At 42.2% G+C, this 16,460-nt stretch overlaps 1 protein-coding gene across 8 annotated transcripts in view; it reads left to right on the forward strand.

The window, feature by feature from the left end:
* Positions 1–461: 461 nt before the first annotated feature.
* The window catches only part of LOC102290173 (ephrin type-B receptor 3), a 57,685-nt gene continuing 41,686 nt past the window's right edge, over positions 462–16,460 (forward strand). For 5 of the 8 annotated variants that reach the window (XM_014333181.2, XM_014333183.2, XM_014333184.2 and 2 more), the window contains exon 1: positions 463–1,201. In XM_014333181.2, the coding sequence (XP_014188667.1) occupies positions 1,138–1,201 (64 nt within the window). In that variant the 5' untranslated portion in view covers positions 463–1,137. Of the gene's footprint in view, positions 1,202–16,460 lie in introns of all 8 variants that reach the window. The other 3 variants (XM_014333187.2, XM_014333182.2, XM_014333186.2) reach the window with 2 other exon arrangements.

A 16,460-nucleotide genomic window follows, 5' to 3' on the forward strand; every position in this document is an offset into this window, starting at 1 on the left:
ACCCTATTCATCGAAACGGAAGCGACCCGCAAGGGGGCGCTGTGTGTCCATGCTTTTACATGCGCTCTAAGCCAAGTCAGTGACCCGCTGCAGAAAAAAGTAAACTAGAATTAAAAAAAAAACATCAAGTTAACAAAGCTGCCATTGTATAGGACTGTTGAAGCTTCTTATAGGTAGTCACTACACAGTTAAACATCTGGCAGAGAAGCAGAGAAACCGTCTCCTGTGTTTGCTTTATTGTGGATGTGGCACAAACAAAGGCTGCTCCGGAGATAAGTGCAGAAAAATGTAGCGATGCATTCTTATTTGGAGCAGACACAGGTTTTTATTTTAGAATAAATGTGGAAAGTAAATGATTGTCATGGTACAGTTTTTCAGTGCAGCTGCTTCAGCCGTAACCCCTCCTCTTGGTCCCCCCCTAGGTCTCTCGCTTGCTCGCTCGCTCGCTCTCTCCCTCTCTCTCCTCTCCTTATTCATCCACCGCCTTGTGCTTCATTCCAGTGCACAAGCCGAGCGAAACAAGACGGTTTACGCGGCAGCCAAAGCCGATAAATTCGCTCAGGGAATAAATATCTATAAACCGCGGCTCTCTCCTTATAGGAATACCACTTGACGCACGTGAGCGTGCACGTATGGGACTATACAGCATGATCCTGACAGCACTGCCGCTATCTCTGCCTCTGCTCTGACTATAGAGAAAGTGCTTGGATCTCTCGGAGAAGGTTGGCATTTCCATTTTTTCTTTCTTTTTTGTTACCGAGTATCATCCAAACGCTGCTGGAAATATTCTCCGGATGGTGACCACGGGCTGGACTACCTGTTTTCAGTGCATTCGCTCAATGCGAGGGGAAGGGACCGTGAGACTTGCGCCTGTTGTCTTTTCCCTGGTTTAATAAGGCACTTTGGAAATCACTGAAAAGGGGAGAAGGGTTGAAATATTTTATATCAAAGGCGATATTTGATCTGAACTCTCACCTCTATGTGTTTTGGTGAATGGAGGTAACTCTGGTCCTGGAGGTTTGACACAGCGGGGACCGGGACGGGACTGGGTGCGTGGAGCGTCGGATCACCCAGGATTGTATTCCTTCCTCACTCTCTCTGCCGTGGGTCTATTTACATGTCCGACCTGACCGCTTTATGACAATGGATTACTTTCTGCTTTTATGCAGCCTCTTGCTGCCTGTGGTGTCTGCCGTGGAAGGTAAGAAATTTTAACTGTTCTAGAGGTTTCATGTTGCAGCTTTCCTGAAGCCTAATATTTCTCCACACCAAGCGAGTCCGCACCCGTGCCTCTTAAAGGCTGGGCACTGCACCCTAAAGCTCATGTAGCCGTACCCAAAAAATCATGATTCCATTTCTACCCCCCGAATTAATTTCATTTTGGAAGTGACCAGCCGTGGCTGATTTCGTTCTTTCTTTTTTAAGCATCTCTAATGAAATTACTGACTTTACAGGATTCAATTGTTGTGCGTCCACGAAAGCTCATCCATTTCAATGATCGTTGTGTATTCTTTTTTGGAGCACAGGATTGTGAGGGCTGCCAGTGCTTTCTTTGTCATTTAAGGACATTAGCTCCACACTGTATCTCACTGGGGAGTCGCGGCTTTCCCCCCACGCACACACACCCAGCACTTTCCCCAGGTCAACTGCGTGCATTTTAAGGGATTGCTTCGGTGTGTGGCCTTCTGACATCTGGACTATGCGTATATTTATGTGCCCTTCAAAAGAAGGCGAGGGGATTGAATCATAACCCACATTTTGAATATTTTTTTTATTAATCTGAAATATCTGAAACGCGACGTGTGATTTGGTAAAGTCATTTTTATAACTGATGAGTTGTCTCTTCTCTCATCTTTACAGTAATTATTATTTTAGTTTTATCAGATGTTTTTATTTTATTTATTGTCTTTTATTAACGTGATATGAATTTGGTAATCCTCAGTTATTTTTATCAGTTTCCTCTGACAGCTCATCTGTCTTAGCTCTGTGTGGATGTTTGCAGTGCGTAAAATCAATGAGAAATTCCATCTGTCGTTTTTCCCAGCGATGTAAACGACTGTCCCGCTCTTCTATTACGTCTTCCCCGTACTTTGTTTCACTCTGCGATGTTTGGGAATTTAAAAAATGGACTAGTCGAAATAAGGTTGAAAGAGGCCTAAAGCTTGAGAGTATGAATGTCGGAGCCCAGGCGAGGCTCCCGGTTGGCTTGTGATGCCAGTAGGAAAGTAGGACAGTGGGCCACTGGCTCAGCAAACGCGTCTCGATCTCAGCTTATTTCTCCACCTGTCCACATAACGTCTGAAGTTTTTGTTTTTTCACTCTCAGAAACTGAGAAAAGGTTGTTGCTGATGGATATTTTTTCCCCAAGGTACATTTTACTTTCTGCCGATTTGTCACCGATTGTTTGAAATACAAGTGGCGCACCAGATTTACACTATGAATAAACTAGCCTGCTGTAGATACACAGGGCCTTTGATTTAAAAAAAAACTGACAGCAGGCTGCACGGAAAAAAGAGTTTAATTTTATTTATTTATTTATTTAACTGCAGTGGAAAGTCGCTTTGTCTGCTAAGCTAATACAAACACAAATTACTCTAAATGAAGATTGTTTTACAGCCTCTGAAATGGCTCTCAATCCATGTTGTCCGCAATTTAAGAAATTCTTATATCCCACACTTTCTTAAACTCTTCACAACCAATTATTCTGATTTCCACGTAGTAATATTTGCTCGGTCAGGACCTAGAGTCAAAACTCAGTTAATAAGAGTGACTTTAGTAACACTATGGTTACCGGTTAAGATGTATTTTGTTTGGTTTTATTCATTTATTTAATTAATTCTACACAAAAGAAGACCAAAGTAGGCTGTGATTTAAAAAAAAAAAAGAAATATTTTCAATGAAAATCTTTTATTAGAATAATCAAATTCTAATATCTATTTCCAAATCTTTAAAAAAGTCCCAAATATCTATTTTTTTCTTCTTCTAAGGAACCTTGAATGCCACTTAGTGGCCCTGTACCTCACCGGACCCCAGTGAGGAACCACTGACTTAAAACATATGGCTTTGAATGGATGGGTGGATTCCTGTCGTGCAAAAGTTGTGGGGTAAAGAAGTAGACACCGGGAGTGAGCCGGGAAAGGGAGACAGAGCGAGAGAGGGCTTGGCCTTAACAAAAGCAGAAAGTTTTCCTTCGCACTGCTTGAAGTTGATGTATTTTGTTAGAACAATCTATTCCCTACCTAAGTGATGCCATAAACTCTGCTCTACTGACCTGGCTGGGGGTTTACCTAAGCTTGTAATACAGCCGGATGATTTATGGCTGCTGCTAGGACTTCTTTCTGGGATATATGGGTTTATGGCGAGTTAGGGAGCAACAAGCGGCCCGGCGGGGGGACGTTTGCCCAGGCTCACTGTGCGCCTCTCCGGTCCCGGGGTCACACTGCCCGCGGAAAAGGCTGTTAATTATTTCATGTTTTCTTTTTGACCCTTTGGTTTTACATTTGATATTTTAAAAAGTCATGTAGGATAAAAGTCACTCCCAAGGTCTTCAACAGTGTAAATTCAGTTTATTTGTAATCGTGTAATTATGGGACAGTTAAACCCAGGGTTTCTGAGTTCTCCGTGGCAACATCAGCGCAAAACATTAATTTGACTCCTCATTCAGCATACCTCATTTAACTGATTGGGTGTTTGATGTGGCGCACATCAGGCACGTAAAAGCATGACGGTTGTTTTCTTGCTGGATTTGATACTTTTGGTAATTTTCTTAATGTGGCTGTACACGAAACCTTAACATAAGAGTTGTTTATGCTATTGAATTTTATGTAATCTTTGTTATGGGTTGGACTACTCAGATGGGTTAAGTGTCTTAATTGTATCTCAGTTAAATAAGAGATGAAACCATTAACCTGTGTTTATGTCAGGGTTGATTGATGCCCTGGCGTTTTGGGTCGTCCTCGGCGGATGCTACCGTGGCCTTGAACTTTGGTGTGCTTAGCAGTGTGCTGAGGAGACAAATTGCGTCGATAATTGTGCTATTTAGTGCGCAGATGTTTTGGGAGAACGAAGGCACAAAAAAGTATGAACGGGCTTCCTGGTGATATACGGGACAGGCAAAACACCCCGCTAATACTGTACAAGTGTCTTAAGAGCAGGCCAGATTTTTTCTTATTCTTTCTTATTATATTTTTCTCTAAACTCAAACACTGGACCCACTGGAACTAAATTTTTACTCAATTTAAACCGTTTTTTTATTGTTAGCCGAAGCCACATAAACAGCGACAGAGAGTTCCCCAGTCTTTTTTTTCTATTTATGGCTGTGTGTTTCGACGACTGATTACGCACAAGCAAGGGCTTTGTAGCGCACATGTTTATGTTTTTATGTGGGTGAGATCACACCTCCACGGGAGCTTTCCTGTGCCTGTTTGCAGTTGGCACATTTCTCATCAAACTCTCTCCCGTGATTTATTCTCGCTCTTTTTTTCCAGCAGGGGAGTCCCCCTAGTCCTCATAAACATTTTTTATGTATATATATTTAATTATCATTTCCAGGTGGTGATTAATATATTAACAACGCATGCATAAAAAATATGCGTAAACTCTGTCCATACTGTAAACGCTCGAGTCTTATCGAACTTGATTTCTTTCTCCTCCTTTGGTCATGTGACTGCTTGATTGATATTTCTCACTTTACCCGTGTACAGATTTCAGGTGACCACATCTTGCTGAAACGCAACTAACCTTCGTAATAAAGAGAGTAATTGGGCCATTCTGGCCGGGACCAGCTGTCCCAAGGCCTACATACACCGGGCTTTATTTAAAGGCGCAGGGTCAGTCTGTGTGGCCTGAGCGGGACTCCCAGTGAAGCAGCTAAGTCAAACTTTTCCTCCGGAGCTCGTCTACATAACATTCAAAAGCAAATTTACTGAACAAATCTGTTTAAGGTCACTATTGAAGTAACAAAAGGACATATTAGTGACCCTATGGTGCCTATCACAGAGACCATTGAAGGGCTAAGTGGATGTGGCGCTAAAGAGGCGTGAAAGTGAATTTGCAAAATAAAAGCGTCAGTTCTGCTAATCAATCATTCTACAAGGGGACAAGATCTATCTATCTTAATGCGATTATGAAAGATATATAAGATGAAAAAAACACAGACGCACAGATGGACACCCTCAACACAGGGAATGCGTAAAGTCTCCATTAATGCGGTCTTATTGATCTAGCCATTCGCCCTTGCTCAGCCTTTCAAAACCACAGATTCAGATTTGATTCGGAACACTGGCTAAAGGTAATAAACAACGCATAAGGATAATTGTCGATATGTCCTGAATCAATTGGCCCGATGAAGGAAAGACTGTATGTTGTGAAATATACTCCAAAATGCAATTCAAATAGTAGCAGTGCTATTGCTACTACTATTAGTACTAATAATAATAATTATAATTTATTATATATAAGTATACATTAAATATATAATTTATTATTATTGTAATCTATCTATCTATCTATCTATCTATCTATCTATCTATCTATCTATCTATCTATCTATCTATCTATCTATCTATCTATTATTTTGGGGCTCTGTCTCTCATTGGTAATGTTCTCTTCAGAATTGCATGCTGCACGGCATGATGATCTCATCCTATTTACATTTTTCAATGTTTTGAACAACAAACAAAAGAAATGATAAAGTCATAAGAGGCAGTTGTGCCAGTCAATCAGCCAACAGGGATCCCAGACCGTCTGCAGGTCGTATGCTAGGCTGGAGCTGCATTGAACAGATGCATTCTGACATAGGTTCAGGCGCTTGGGAAGAAATGGCGCGTGGATGACGACATGTAGGGAGTTGGGATATGATGGTACAGGGGAGCAGTCTGGTGGTTTTCAGGGTGTGGGGTTGGATTTGGATCAGCAACCCAGAGGGCAACAGAGCTGACAGACTTTACAGATGCAGCGGGCCTGCAGGAGCACTCATGCACACCGAAGGACGGTTCATGGCTCTGACGGCGGCATGGAAAGATTCACCGAGCTGGAATTTCACATGCAGACAAGCGGCAGCCATGTCAGGCCTGCATGAGCCTTCATACACCAGGAAGTGAATGAACGAGGATTACTAGTCAAAATAAGGCAGCAAGGATGCAAATAGGGATATAGTCAAAACAGGATATTTTTTTCTGAGGAACTACAGTGAAGAACAATTAATGAATATAAACCTCAATGTGACACATCAGAGTGTGACCAAATAAATTTTCCTATGTTTGCTTAGGGCTTTAGAACATGGAGGCAGGCAGCAGCTTAGCTTCAGCTTCAACAAAACTTTACCATTTCAGACATGTAAGTAAAACAATTACAGAAATATAATAGTTTCTCTAGGTTGTGACTACTTTGCCTTAAAATATAGTTACAATAATCCCACTAAGCAGTGTTTATCATATCAGCGACTATGTTTATATCCACCTCAGATTCACCAAATATTTATATTGGACATGTACACGGCACTGTTAATGAATGACAGTGCCATTAGTCGAGTTTATATAACATTCTTGTGATTACAAGAATGTTATATAGACACATGCACTATTAAGTGAAGTAAAGCACGTAAAATATTTTACCGCACAGAAACCATGACGAATATAATCACACGAATAAACGGCGTGTATGATGTTTAACTGGGTTTATCCTTCTCACATTACTGCCGTGAGGACTTGTTGTTACGTTAATGTAAACAAGCACTTGTAAGTATTCAGAATTGATGGTAGTTTTACAAGAGGTTGTTCCAGATCTTTTTTTTATGCCAAACAAAATGTGTGCGCACAGTTTTTGTGTATGGATTTCCTTGCATATGGCACTGTGCGCGCAGTCTTTCCTGGTCTCCAACAGAGTGGCCTTGTGGGATGGCAGGTCTTTGACACTCAGTGTGGAGAGCAAGCAGGGGAGGGTGAATGTGTCTGGGCCAGCCCACCACACAGACACACTGCTGCTGTCTATATTTAGCCAAGCAGAACACGAGAGAAAGGAAAAGAGACACACACAGACACAGGGAACGAAAAGGAGAGCAAGGAGAGATTTTTCACTTATGGGCGAGGGGCAAGATGGGCTGTTGATCTACGCGAGAGGAGTGTATTTGGGAGATTACAGGGGTTGGGGAGGGTCTGTGTGTGCACTGCTGGAGGTACAGTTTGTCCATGTGTGCAGTCTCAACTAACTTTTTTGTTTTTTAAGAAATGTTTTGACTGCATTGAGAGATGGAGGCACTCAAGCTCAACGTCCAGCAATGCTGATATTTTTTTGAATGAGAACCTAGTTTTTAAAAACAACTGTCAAACATTAAAAATAAGATCTCTACTATATTTATATTATTTCAAACTTTTATATAACCTGATGACTTTTGTCCTGCAAACTCCCTGCATATTAACCCTTTAATGTGTAAGCTGATGGTTGATTCATTGATTCAGTTTTAAATATATAAAACTAAAGCACCAAATCACAACAACAGTTTTCTCAAGGTGCTTTGACTCTGCAGCAGTACAGAGAAAACCCTATAAATCAGATGAGGAAGCACATGAGTGGGATATTCCCCCCGCTGTGTTTAACTGACTTATGATAATGACTTGAATACTGTTAGAAAAACGTTAACTTAATAATAATAATGGCTTTCTGAGATGACATTTTATAGGCTCTGTCTGCTACTCAATGACCATGTGTCAGAATGTTCATATTATAGGTGAGTTAGTATCTGCTGTGCTTTCCACCCACACTCAGCCCACGTCGTGTGATCCCTATCGAGAGGTCATGAGGGGGTCTTTTTGTATGATTTTGATGTGGGGCTCTCTGCCTAAGGCTAGTCTTGTTCAGTAGCTGAACAATCAAAGCCCAGAGCTTGTCCTATTCCAGTGGGGAAAACAAAGTATATCATAAAAGAGGATGTGCATATTTATAAAGAAACTTTGGCAACTTTTCTAAGGCTCACATGTAAAAACTCACAAGCAGAGCAGATTTAGGGCACAGTGGGTGGCTGATGTTTGCATGACTCCATTTTGTCCCATATGGCTAATCTGTAGATGAGTGGTGTTTGCATTTAAGACTCAGTCTGCTTATGAGAGACGACAAATAGTAAACATGAAAAGCTAACGTGCCTCTTGCCTCTCAGAGAGTCGAAAAAGACCGGGTCAGCGGGAGGTTTGAAAGGTGGAGTTTAAAGGACCGGACTTCTCCTCGTAGCAGTTTGATCCACCTCAGGGCATCCTCCTACCATTTCTTTACGAGCTACAGGCTCTTGTAACAAATTTTTGCCAATGGAGCAGAAAAGAGATCTTTGATATTTGTCTTTGAAAATGGCTAGTTACATCTGTCGGGAGAGTGGACACAGCTGTAAAACAGCGTGCCTTCAGGGGGAATAAAGGCCACATTACCTGGTTTCAGCCTTTGCTGGCCTTGTTAAATGTAAGAAGGAAACAGAGATGCAGGAAGCGGGGAGGGAGATTTCTTTGTTGAGTTTAACCATAGCTGGGTGGTTAATGGTAAGACATTTTGTGGCAGACAGCCTAGCTCCAGGCCCTTATTCCTTTTCAAGAGCAGGGAAACAGCTTTTGCTAATTTTCAAATAGCCATCCTGAGCAAGCCTATGTGTGATGATAGGCACTGCTTCAAAGGAACAGCGGTAGTCAGAACTGATGTGATGGGCTCAAATGTCCACTGTAATTAACCATAATGCATGTGTGAGAACAGGAGTGTATATTTTACTTGGTAAGAGGTCTGTGCAGGAGTGCTCCTGCTCACACTGAGTACAGTGTTGCAGTAGAACTCTATTACAACTTATTGTGCCCCACTTCTCATCCTGGGTGTCAAAAACACTAACCGCCCACACTTCATCTACACTTCAGAAGACCCAGGAAGACTCCCCACCTCTATTAAATATTTCTCCCCTTTTTTTCTCTCGTCTTCTGGAGAATGGCGGCGGGTTTAACTAGATCCCTGCTCTCTTATCAACAGCTCATCCAATTCACTCTGAACATCTTAAACACGCTCTCCAGCACGGCTCGCACAGGGTGGGTGAAACCAACACATTTGGGTGACAGAAGCAGCAATAACATGTGACCCGATGTCCATATTTTTACATAATCTCCACAGTTCCACACTGCAGCTTCCCTTCAGACACTGCCGGCTGTGGGGAGCATTTACTTAACCTCGGCTCACAGTGAAACAGAGTTTCAGTGACACCGTGACTTTTATGTTCCAAGTGAGTGCAATATTTAGAGGACGCGGAAGAAAAGGTAAAAAAAAGCCACAACGACTGTTATAAAAGTAAACGTTTCATGAGGGCAATCTTACAAATGTAGAGGCGTCACTTTTGGCGTGTTGTTACTCAGATTGCCCTAACACCTGCCCATTTGGTAGAAGTGTAGATCACATATGGCTATAAAGTGATGTTTGTTGCTGAAGCAGAGGCCACCCTGTGGTTTTGATATCAGCTTCAGTCATCTCACAAAGTTGGTGTTTCACTGTTAAAGAAACTTGTTTATTCCGGTTTCTTTTTTTCTCACAGCAAGACGAGCTTAATTGGTTTTTCTTGTATTGCACACAGGAACTGATTTCATTGCATCCACGTATTATCTGTGAGTAAGTCCTGCAAACTGATATCACTGCAAAATCAAATGGGGATGAAAGTTGAAATATGCCATACAATGAGTACAACATATAGAGGATGCTGAAGCAAATGTAAAATAAATAAATAAATAAAAGAATCAAACGAACAAAAAAGCCTCAGTGACTGTTATAAAAATAAACATTTCAGGGCAATCTTGCAAATGTGGAGGTGTCGCTGCTGCCAGGTTGTTACTGAGATTGTCCTAACACCTCTGCACTTGGTAGAAGTGTAGATGACATAGAGCTATAAACGATGCTTGTTGCTGTGGATGTGGCATAAGAAGGAAACAGAGGCCACCCTGTGGCTTTGATATCAGCTTCACTCATCTCACAAAGCTGGTGTTTCACTGTTAGAAGAAAGTTTATTTCTAAGTTTGCTAATTTGGGACAATTTTAAACACTTTTCTGTGTCTTTGTACCACCGTGCCTGTTTGTCATGGTGCTTGCCGACTGTGACTTTAAAAGGGATTTGACAAGTGCTGTGAAACACTAATTGCAATGAGCCAGATGAAAGCACCACACAATATAGGCTGACCCCCTCCCTCTGTGCCAAGTCAGGCCATAAACAGCTTCCCCTTCCCCTCTTACACCTTATGGAAATCCCTTGTGACCTTTCTCTCTCTCTCTCACACACACACACACACATTGAAAACACGAGCGGTGACAGTTTCTTAATCACGCGGCTGGACACACATGTGCACATAAACCCCACAAAACCTTGATCCTTACGCCCGCTTCTTAGGGTCAGAGCCCACATCTACATTCATTCACTCCTGTGCTAATGAATCAATCGAGTGGCTCCATTCATTTCATTTCTGTCAGACCCAATCGATCAGCCTCTTTCTTCCTGTCCTAACAGAGCAGCGGGGGACCTCAGAGATTGAGGGGAGTAAAAAAAAGGGTCTGCTTGAAACATCCAGACAGTTCAAAGACTCCTCATTTCTTTTTCGTTTCCTAGAAATGTAGTTTCAGAGCGTTCAGCTGTGTATGTACTTTATGTATGTGAACTAAATTAAAGAGAAGGGATTAAAAAGAATTAAGCTAAAAATTATACACGATATTCAGCGTTCATCTTACCGTTAGCGGGAATCACAGTTTAGCACAGTGGATTCTGTTGATGCTGAAATGGAATAGCAGATAGAAGGTAGCAATGATGCATAAACTAGCCCACACTCCTCTGGAGTTTGAGCCTCTAACTTGGCTAGGGGAGCAATGTGTTTGATGAGTCCAACTCTCGCCACGCTCCACTCCCCCACTGAGTCAAAGTCAGAAAGGTTATAATTTTTTTTCCAAGCCCCTCAAAGTTTAAGCAGTTTGTGTGTGTGTGTACAAGGCCATGCAGAGAAAGGAGAGGCAGGCCAGAAGAGAGGGTTCAGAGGGTTTTCTTTTTCAAAACCCACTTAGTTCTGTTTATTGGGCTGCCAGTTCATTTCAAAAGGTGTTGAGCGAAGCAACTATGCAGACCAGAGGTTGTTGGGAGCCAAGGTCGCCTCAACTGAGTTTGGGGAGGGGGAGGATGGCCGAGGATGGTAGTGGACAGGTAGGTAGCAGAAGACCGGGAGGAAGGAGTGTGACGAGCTGAGCTTCAGAGGAGGAGTAGTATCTGAGAGATCCATTTGAGCACAACAAAGATCATCCCATCATTTGGAATTCTGCCACTAACCTATCATCAAAGCTTTCACTACACGATGGTATTTCCTCTCAGGTAGAAGATTACACCAGGGAAGATCCACTGCTTCCCATTAGTGCCTTTCAATAACTCTGCACCTTGAACACATGCACATAGTCCCACTTGAAGGAACCAGCCTTTAACAGGCGTGCTCGTGATTTTTTTAATGAATGTTGCAAACGACCAGTAGTAATCAACCGAAGCATTGTACGACAATTTCGAAATGCATTCACTGAAATTATCAGAATGGGGGTCAAAAACACATGAAAAAAATTAGGTCAATAATATGTAAGGGAAGAAGCTCCATCCACCCATCCATCCATCCATCCATCCACCCATCCATCCATCCATCCATCCATCCATCCATCCATCCATCCATCCATCCATCCATCCATCCATCCATCCATCCATCCATCCATCCATTTTCTTCCCCTTATCCAGTTCAGGGTCACAGTTGAGCTTGTGCCTATCCCAGCTGTCACTGGGCAAAAGGCGACAACTCCGTAGATGGGTTGTTAATCCATCAGAAGGTTTCTAAAAATGTGGTTGAAACTGGCATTGATGGCCTGTACACTTTATTTAGCCTTACTTATATTCTAGATTGTTCCATGTTCATTGTTATCCTACCATACAGCTTGTCTTCTTTCTTCTAAGCAATTTAGAGAATAAAACCATAAGTTTTAAGGCCTTTCAGCTTAAAGGCATGATCTCTGAGTTACACTGTTATTTAGCCCTTTTTTCTTTATTTCATGCTTTTTTTTCTGTGGTTCTTCCCTCTGCCCCTTTTCAGTTACCTCTTCTGTGACTGCAGCTTATCACACTTGCAATAGGCCCTAATTACAGTATTATTTTCCTCCGCCTGTTATCTCACGGCCTTGTGATATCAAAATCCCAACAGCGACAGTAAGCAGCTGGGAGACAGTTGCTATTTACTACTCGGAGACCCATTGTTGTTGCCTACTGTGTGATAAGGTCTTGATTGTCAAGATGACTTCCCCCATTGTCTGTAGGGAGAGAAAGATACAGTGGAAAGGTGTGGTGAATGTACACCACCTCTGCTCGTTCCACCGACTGAAACAGTCCTGTATGTCACAAAAACCAAATGGTGTTCCATATACAGAAAATAGAAACAAAAAAAAGGTTCAAAGCCTAACGCTTACATGACAGCTTGTCGCTTTTCGTGACACACTGCTTTTTTCCCTTCTTCCACAAAACACGTTCTTCGCCTGTCAGCTTTAACAATATAAAAGATTAGGACAGAAAGAACGACTGCAAAAAAAAAGGAAAAAAGAAAGACAATGGCATCTCACTTGGCTGTAACTTAATATGTTGCTTTAGGTGGCAGAGGGTTTCTAAGTGTGAGTTGCAGGAGGTGTCTGGGGTTTAAATACCAAGGCAAACAGCTTAAGAGTGTGAAAACAATTGGCAAAGACATGAAAGTGTGAGCAAGAACACACACACAGGGGTCAGATAACCTCTGGCCAGATGGGTATGGTCAAGTGAACACAGGAGAAAGGTTGTCGGGTAGGGGGTTGCGCTGTTTATGGCACCGATGTCAGAAAAGGGGACTCAAAAGCATGACCCTGTGTGCCAAATTTGGCCTCTGTAAATCCCCCAGGGTGCAGGAACTAAAAGGGTGGTGATGATTGGGGATTCAATTTGGCTTGCTATCAATCAATGCCACCAAGATAGACAGGATTGCTGCCGATAGCCCGTCCTTGCAACCAGATTGGGTTTGTGCCTCTTGGGATTCACGCCCTTTTTTCACGCTTTGTTAATTAAGCGCCCAAGCTGCCCCTGCACTTACTTATTTATGAATCTTGGCTTCGACCGGTACTGGAAACCACTTGGTCTCCCCTAATTAGTCTCTCACTAATGGCCAGGCTTCCAGACAATTTCAAACCGCTGACCCCCATTTTGTTTATGCACACACCAAACCATACGACCTTGACGTTACACAACCCATGTTTTCTGGTGTTGTGTTTCTGTGGTGCTGAATAAAGTGCCCCACATGGGATAATGAGGCGACACTTAAAAAAATCAATTTCCTTCTCCATCTGTCTAAGTAATTCCTCACCTGTTCATTAACCCAAGAATAGAGTACTCTGGATGTGTTGAGCCTTGACAAGAAGAGAACCCGACGAAAGAAAACAAGAAGCTTCATGCTGGTGAAATAGTAACACTTTCCCAGTACGCTCAGGGAAAGAGGGGCTTAACTCTGGCATGATTAATTGTCATTATTAATTATTATTGTCTTGGGTTGTTCCAAACAGCACGCTGCTGACTTTATATCGCTTTATTGATCAAAGTAAGCCAACGGCATGACATCACTTCTCTAAACACCATCGTCCAATTACTTTAACTACTTACTTTTAACTCGGCGAACACCCGAGCATTTTTCCCTTTGGTTTTAATGGCACAGTCACTGTTCAGGGTCAGCAGGCTCATCCACTGTGGCCTTGTGTGGTGTGGTTTGCATCACATAAACACTGGTCCCAAGTCAAATTTACTGGCGAGCAGTCCTGGAGATTCATTTGTATTCTTCCCTCTTTGGCTGGTTCAGGGTCAGGCATGATGACTAATCAGGTCAGGACTGATCCACACCCTGCGGTCGGAGCACTACCAACCCCACCTAGCTCACTTGGACCACCAAGTGTATTTGTGCTGAAGGTAGAGGGAACACACACAAGCTGGATGGAAACGAGCTGATATTTTTGGTGCATCTCATTTCCCATGTCTCCAGTTGTGGAGAAAAACAAACTTTTACCTCGTTCTTGTTTATTCCCTTCAGATTTTATCGCCAAAGGCCACAACAGAACTGAACCCAGCCGAACACATGCGCTAATGGGTGAGCTTAGGCATAAACAGTGGGATTGTTATTTTTTTAACTAGCTAACTTTGCCACAGGCTGTGTTATAAGTATAACAATAATGCAGGTGGGAATGTGAGGGAAACTTTTGGGTTAGTTATGAAAAAAGTTAACTGTTGCTTGACTTGAACAGCCCAGGTGAGAAACAAGCTTTCTGTTGTTTGTGTGCATCTGAAAGCAATTACATTCGCAAATTTGTGTGTTTAAAGAAGCACAGGGAAAAGTAATAATTTCATTTAATCTGTTGCTCCTTATTATGTGGTAATTAACAATAACCTTAACAATAACCCATACCGCTACCCTAACTTTACCCTAACCTCAAAAGACGTCCTCACCTCTATGTTAACAACGTCAGTTATAACGACTTTGATTTTAGGCCGCATAACAGCGACACATTCCCAAAATATGAGTAAACCACAGTGACGCACACGCACGTTACACTGAAACCCATGTTTTCGATACAGGAAAAACAGTGTGTGCTAGCTCTGTGTGCTGTGTGTCAGCACATTAATAAATGGGTTCCTGGTGGCCTTGTGACTAGAGCTTCTGTGTGTATGTGTAGGTGGTGGTAGTGTGGGGTAATTGGTGACACCGTGCTCCCTCCAAACTGCCAGGCTTAGTTACACATCAATGAAGGGTGAATAATACATTAGCTAGGGTAGTGCATGTCCCTCCTACACATCCCAAGAGAAGAGGGGGTGGGGGCAAGGTAGGCAGATGACAAAATGAAAAATATCTTAAATTGGGGTGAAAAAAAGCTAGAAAAGGTATTTAACCCTAAGCTCTCCATCCCCTGACATATCTCATTTGTCATCTACACATCTTCAGCCAGACCATTTAAGCTCAGCTTGCCTTGATCATACCTATTTTAGCTAGTGTCCTTACCTTCCTTGTCCTGATGTACAGTCAGTCTTTTTCTTTTGCATTGGAGCTGCTTTCAGAAGAAAGAGGAGACGAGCCGTAAGCAAGCTTGGGATCAGTCGGGCTTGCTTGTAGTGTGTCACGGTGCTTGAGTGTTGATGCAAGTGGTTCTGTTGTCATGTTACAGTGAATCCAAAATCTTGTTGTGCCTTTGTTGACCTGCTCTGTGTGTCTGCAATTTGGGACTTCTGTATTTGCCATTCTGTCTCTTTCTGCGCTAGTGTATATGCATATAAATGTGTGTGTGTGTGTGTGTGTGTGTTACTAAGTGCAATATGATTTATTCCTTCTTTCTCTGGTGTTGCTGTCTGGGCTCCTCTGTGTGTCATGCCAATGCACAGAGGTCTTTATGTAATTGAAGAGCGCCTCTGAAAGCCCCCCGCCATATGGACCCCAACAGCCTTGGATGGCAGTCTGTCTGTCCATCCCTCAATTTCTTTTAATTGCCCAGCGCCAGGATTCTGTGCTGTGACTGTCTATTGAGTGGTTCCTCAATAGGTTAAATACATTAATATGTAATAAGGTTTGGGACCTCGACAATCCCAGACCATGAGATTGACCAGATAATGCTGAGCGGGGCTGAGGACAAGGAGTGCAAATACTAAAAGTTTTAGTCTGGCTTTAACTTTTCCTACCCTATTAACTCAACTTAAGCTATCCTTTTTGATTATTAGTATTATAGATAATCGGACATACGCTTTTATGATTTGTCATAAAACAATGCTGCTAGTAGTAAGCATATGAATCTGAATCAAATACGTCATGGTGGAAGTAGAACAACATTTTGCACTACTTGCAATATAAATGTTAAGGTTCTTTGTCTGTAGTAGTTTTAAGGTTAAAGTCACAGATTTTCTTATACTTTGATTTTTGTTTATACTTTGACTCATACATGAAATAAAATTATTAAAAGTCATTGTATTTTATGTATGAGTCAAACCAGCTCTCCTACTCTGAGCCTTCTGCTAATTTCCATGGCATCAGACTTTGATATATAGTTAGTTAGTTACAGTTATATAACTTTTTTTTCTGTTGCTATATTTACAGGAGGACGCTTGGCTAATATGTAATTGTAACATTATGAAAGGTTGAGCGGATATTAACACTGACACGGCCGTGTTTTTTCAGATGGCTCATTACTGGTGCTTTTAGCTGCTAAAGAGGCAAAGTCCATTTGCGCGGAAGAGGTCTAACAAGTCAAGTTATTACAGTGGCCAAGTGTGAGATTAATTAACTTAGTGGCGATTAAGAATAAGGGGCCAGAAAGAATCTCAGTGGCAGCAAGGCGGGTGGGAGTGAGACGGAGACAGAGACAGAGAGAGAGCTTTCCACCCCAAAACATATGAATGTGAC

Source organism: Haplochromis burtoni, unplaced genomic scaffold (assembly GCF_018398535.1).
Source record: "Haplochromis burtoni strain Fernald_Lab_line unplaced genomic scaffold, NCSU_Asbu1 Contig_5, whole genome shotgun sequence".
NCBI classification, from domain to species: Eukaryota; Metazoa; Chordata; class Actinopteri; order Cichliformes; family Cichlidae; genus Haplochromis; species Haplochromis burtoni.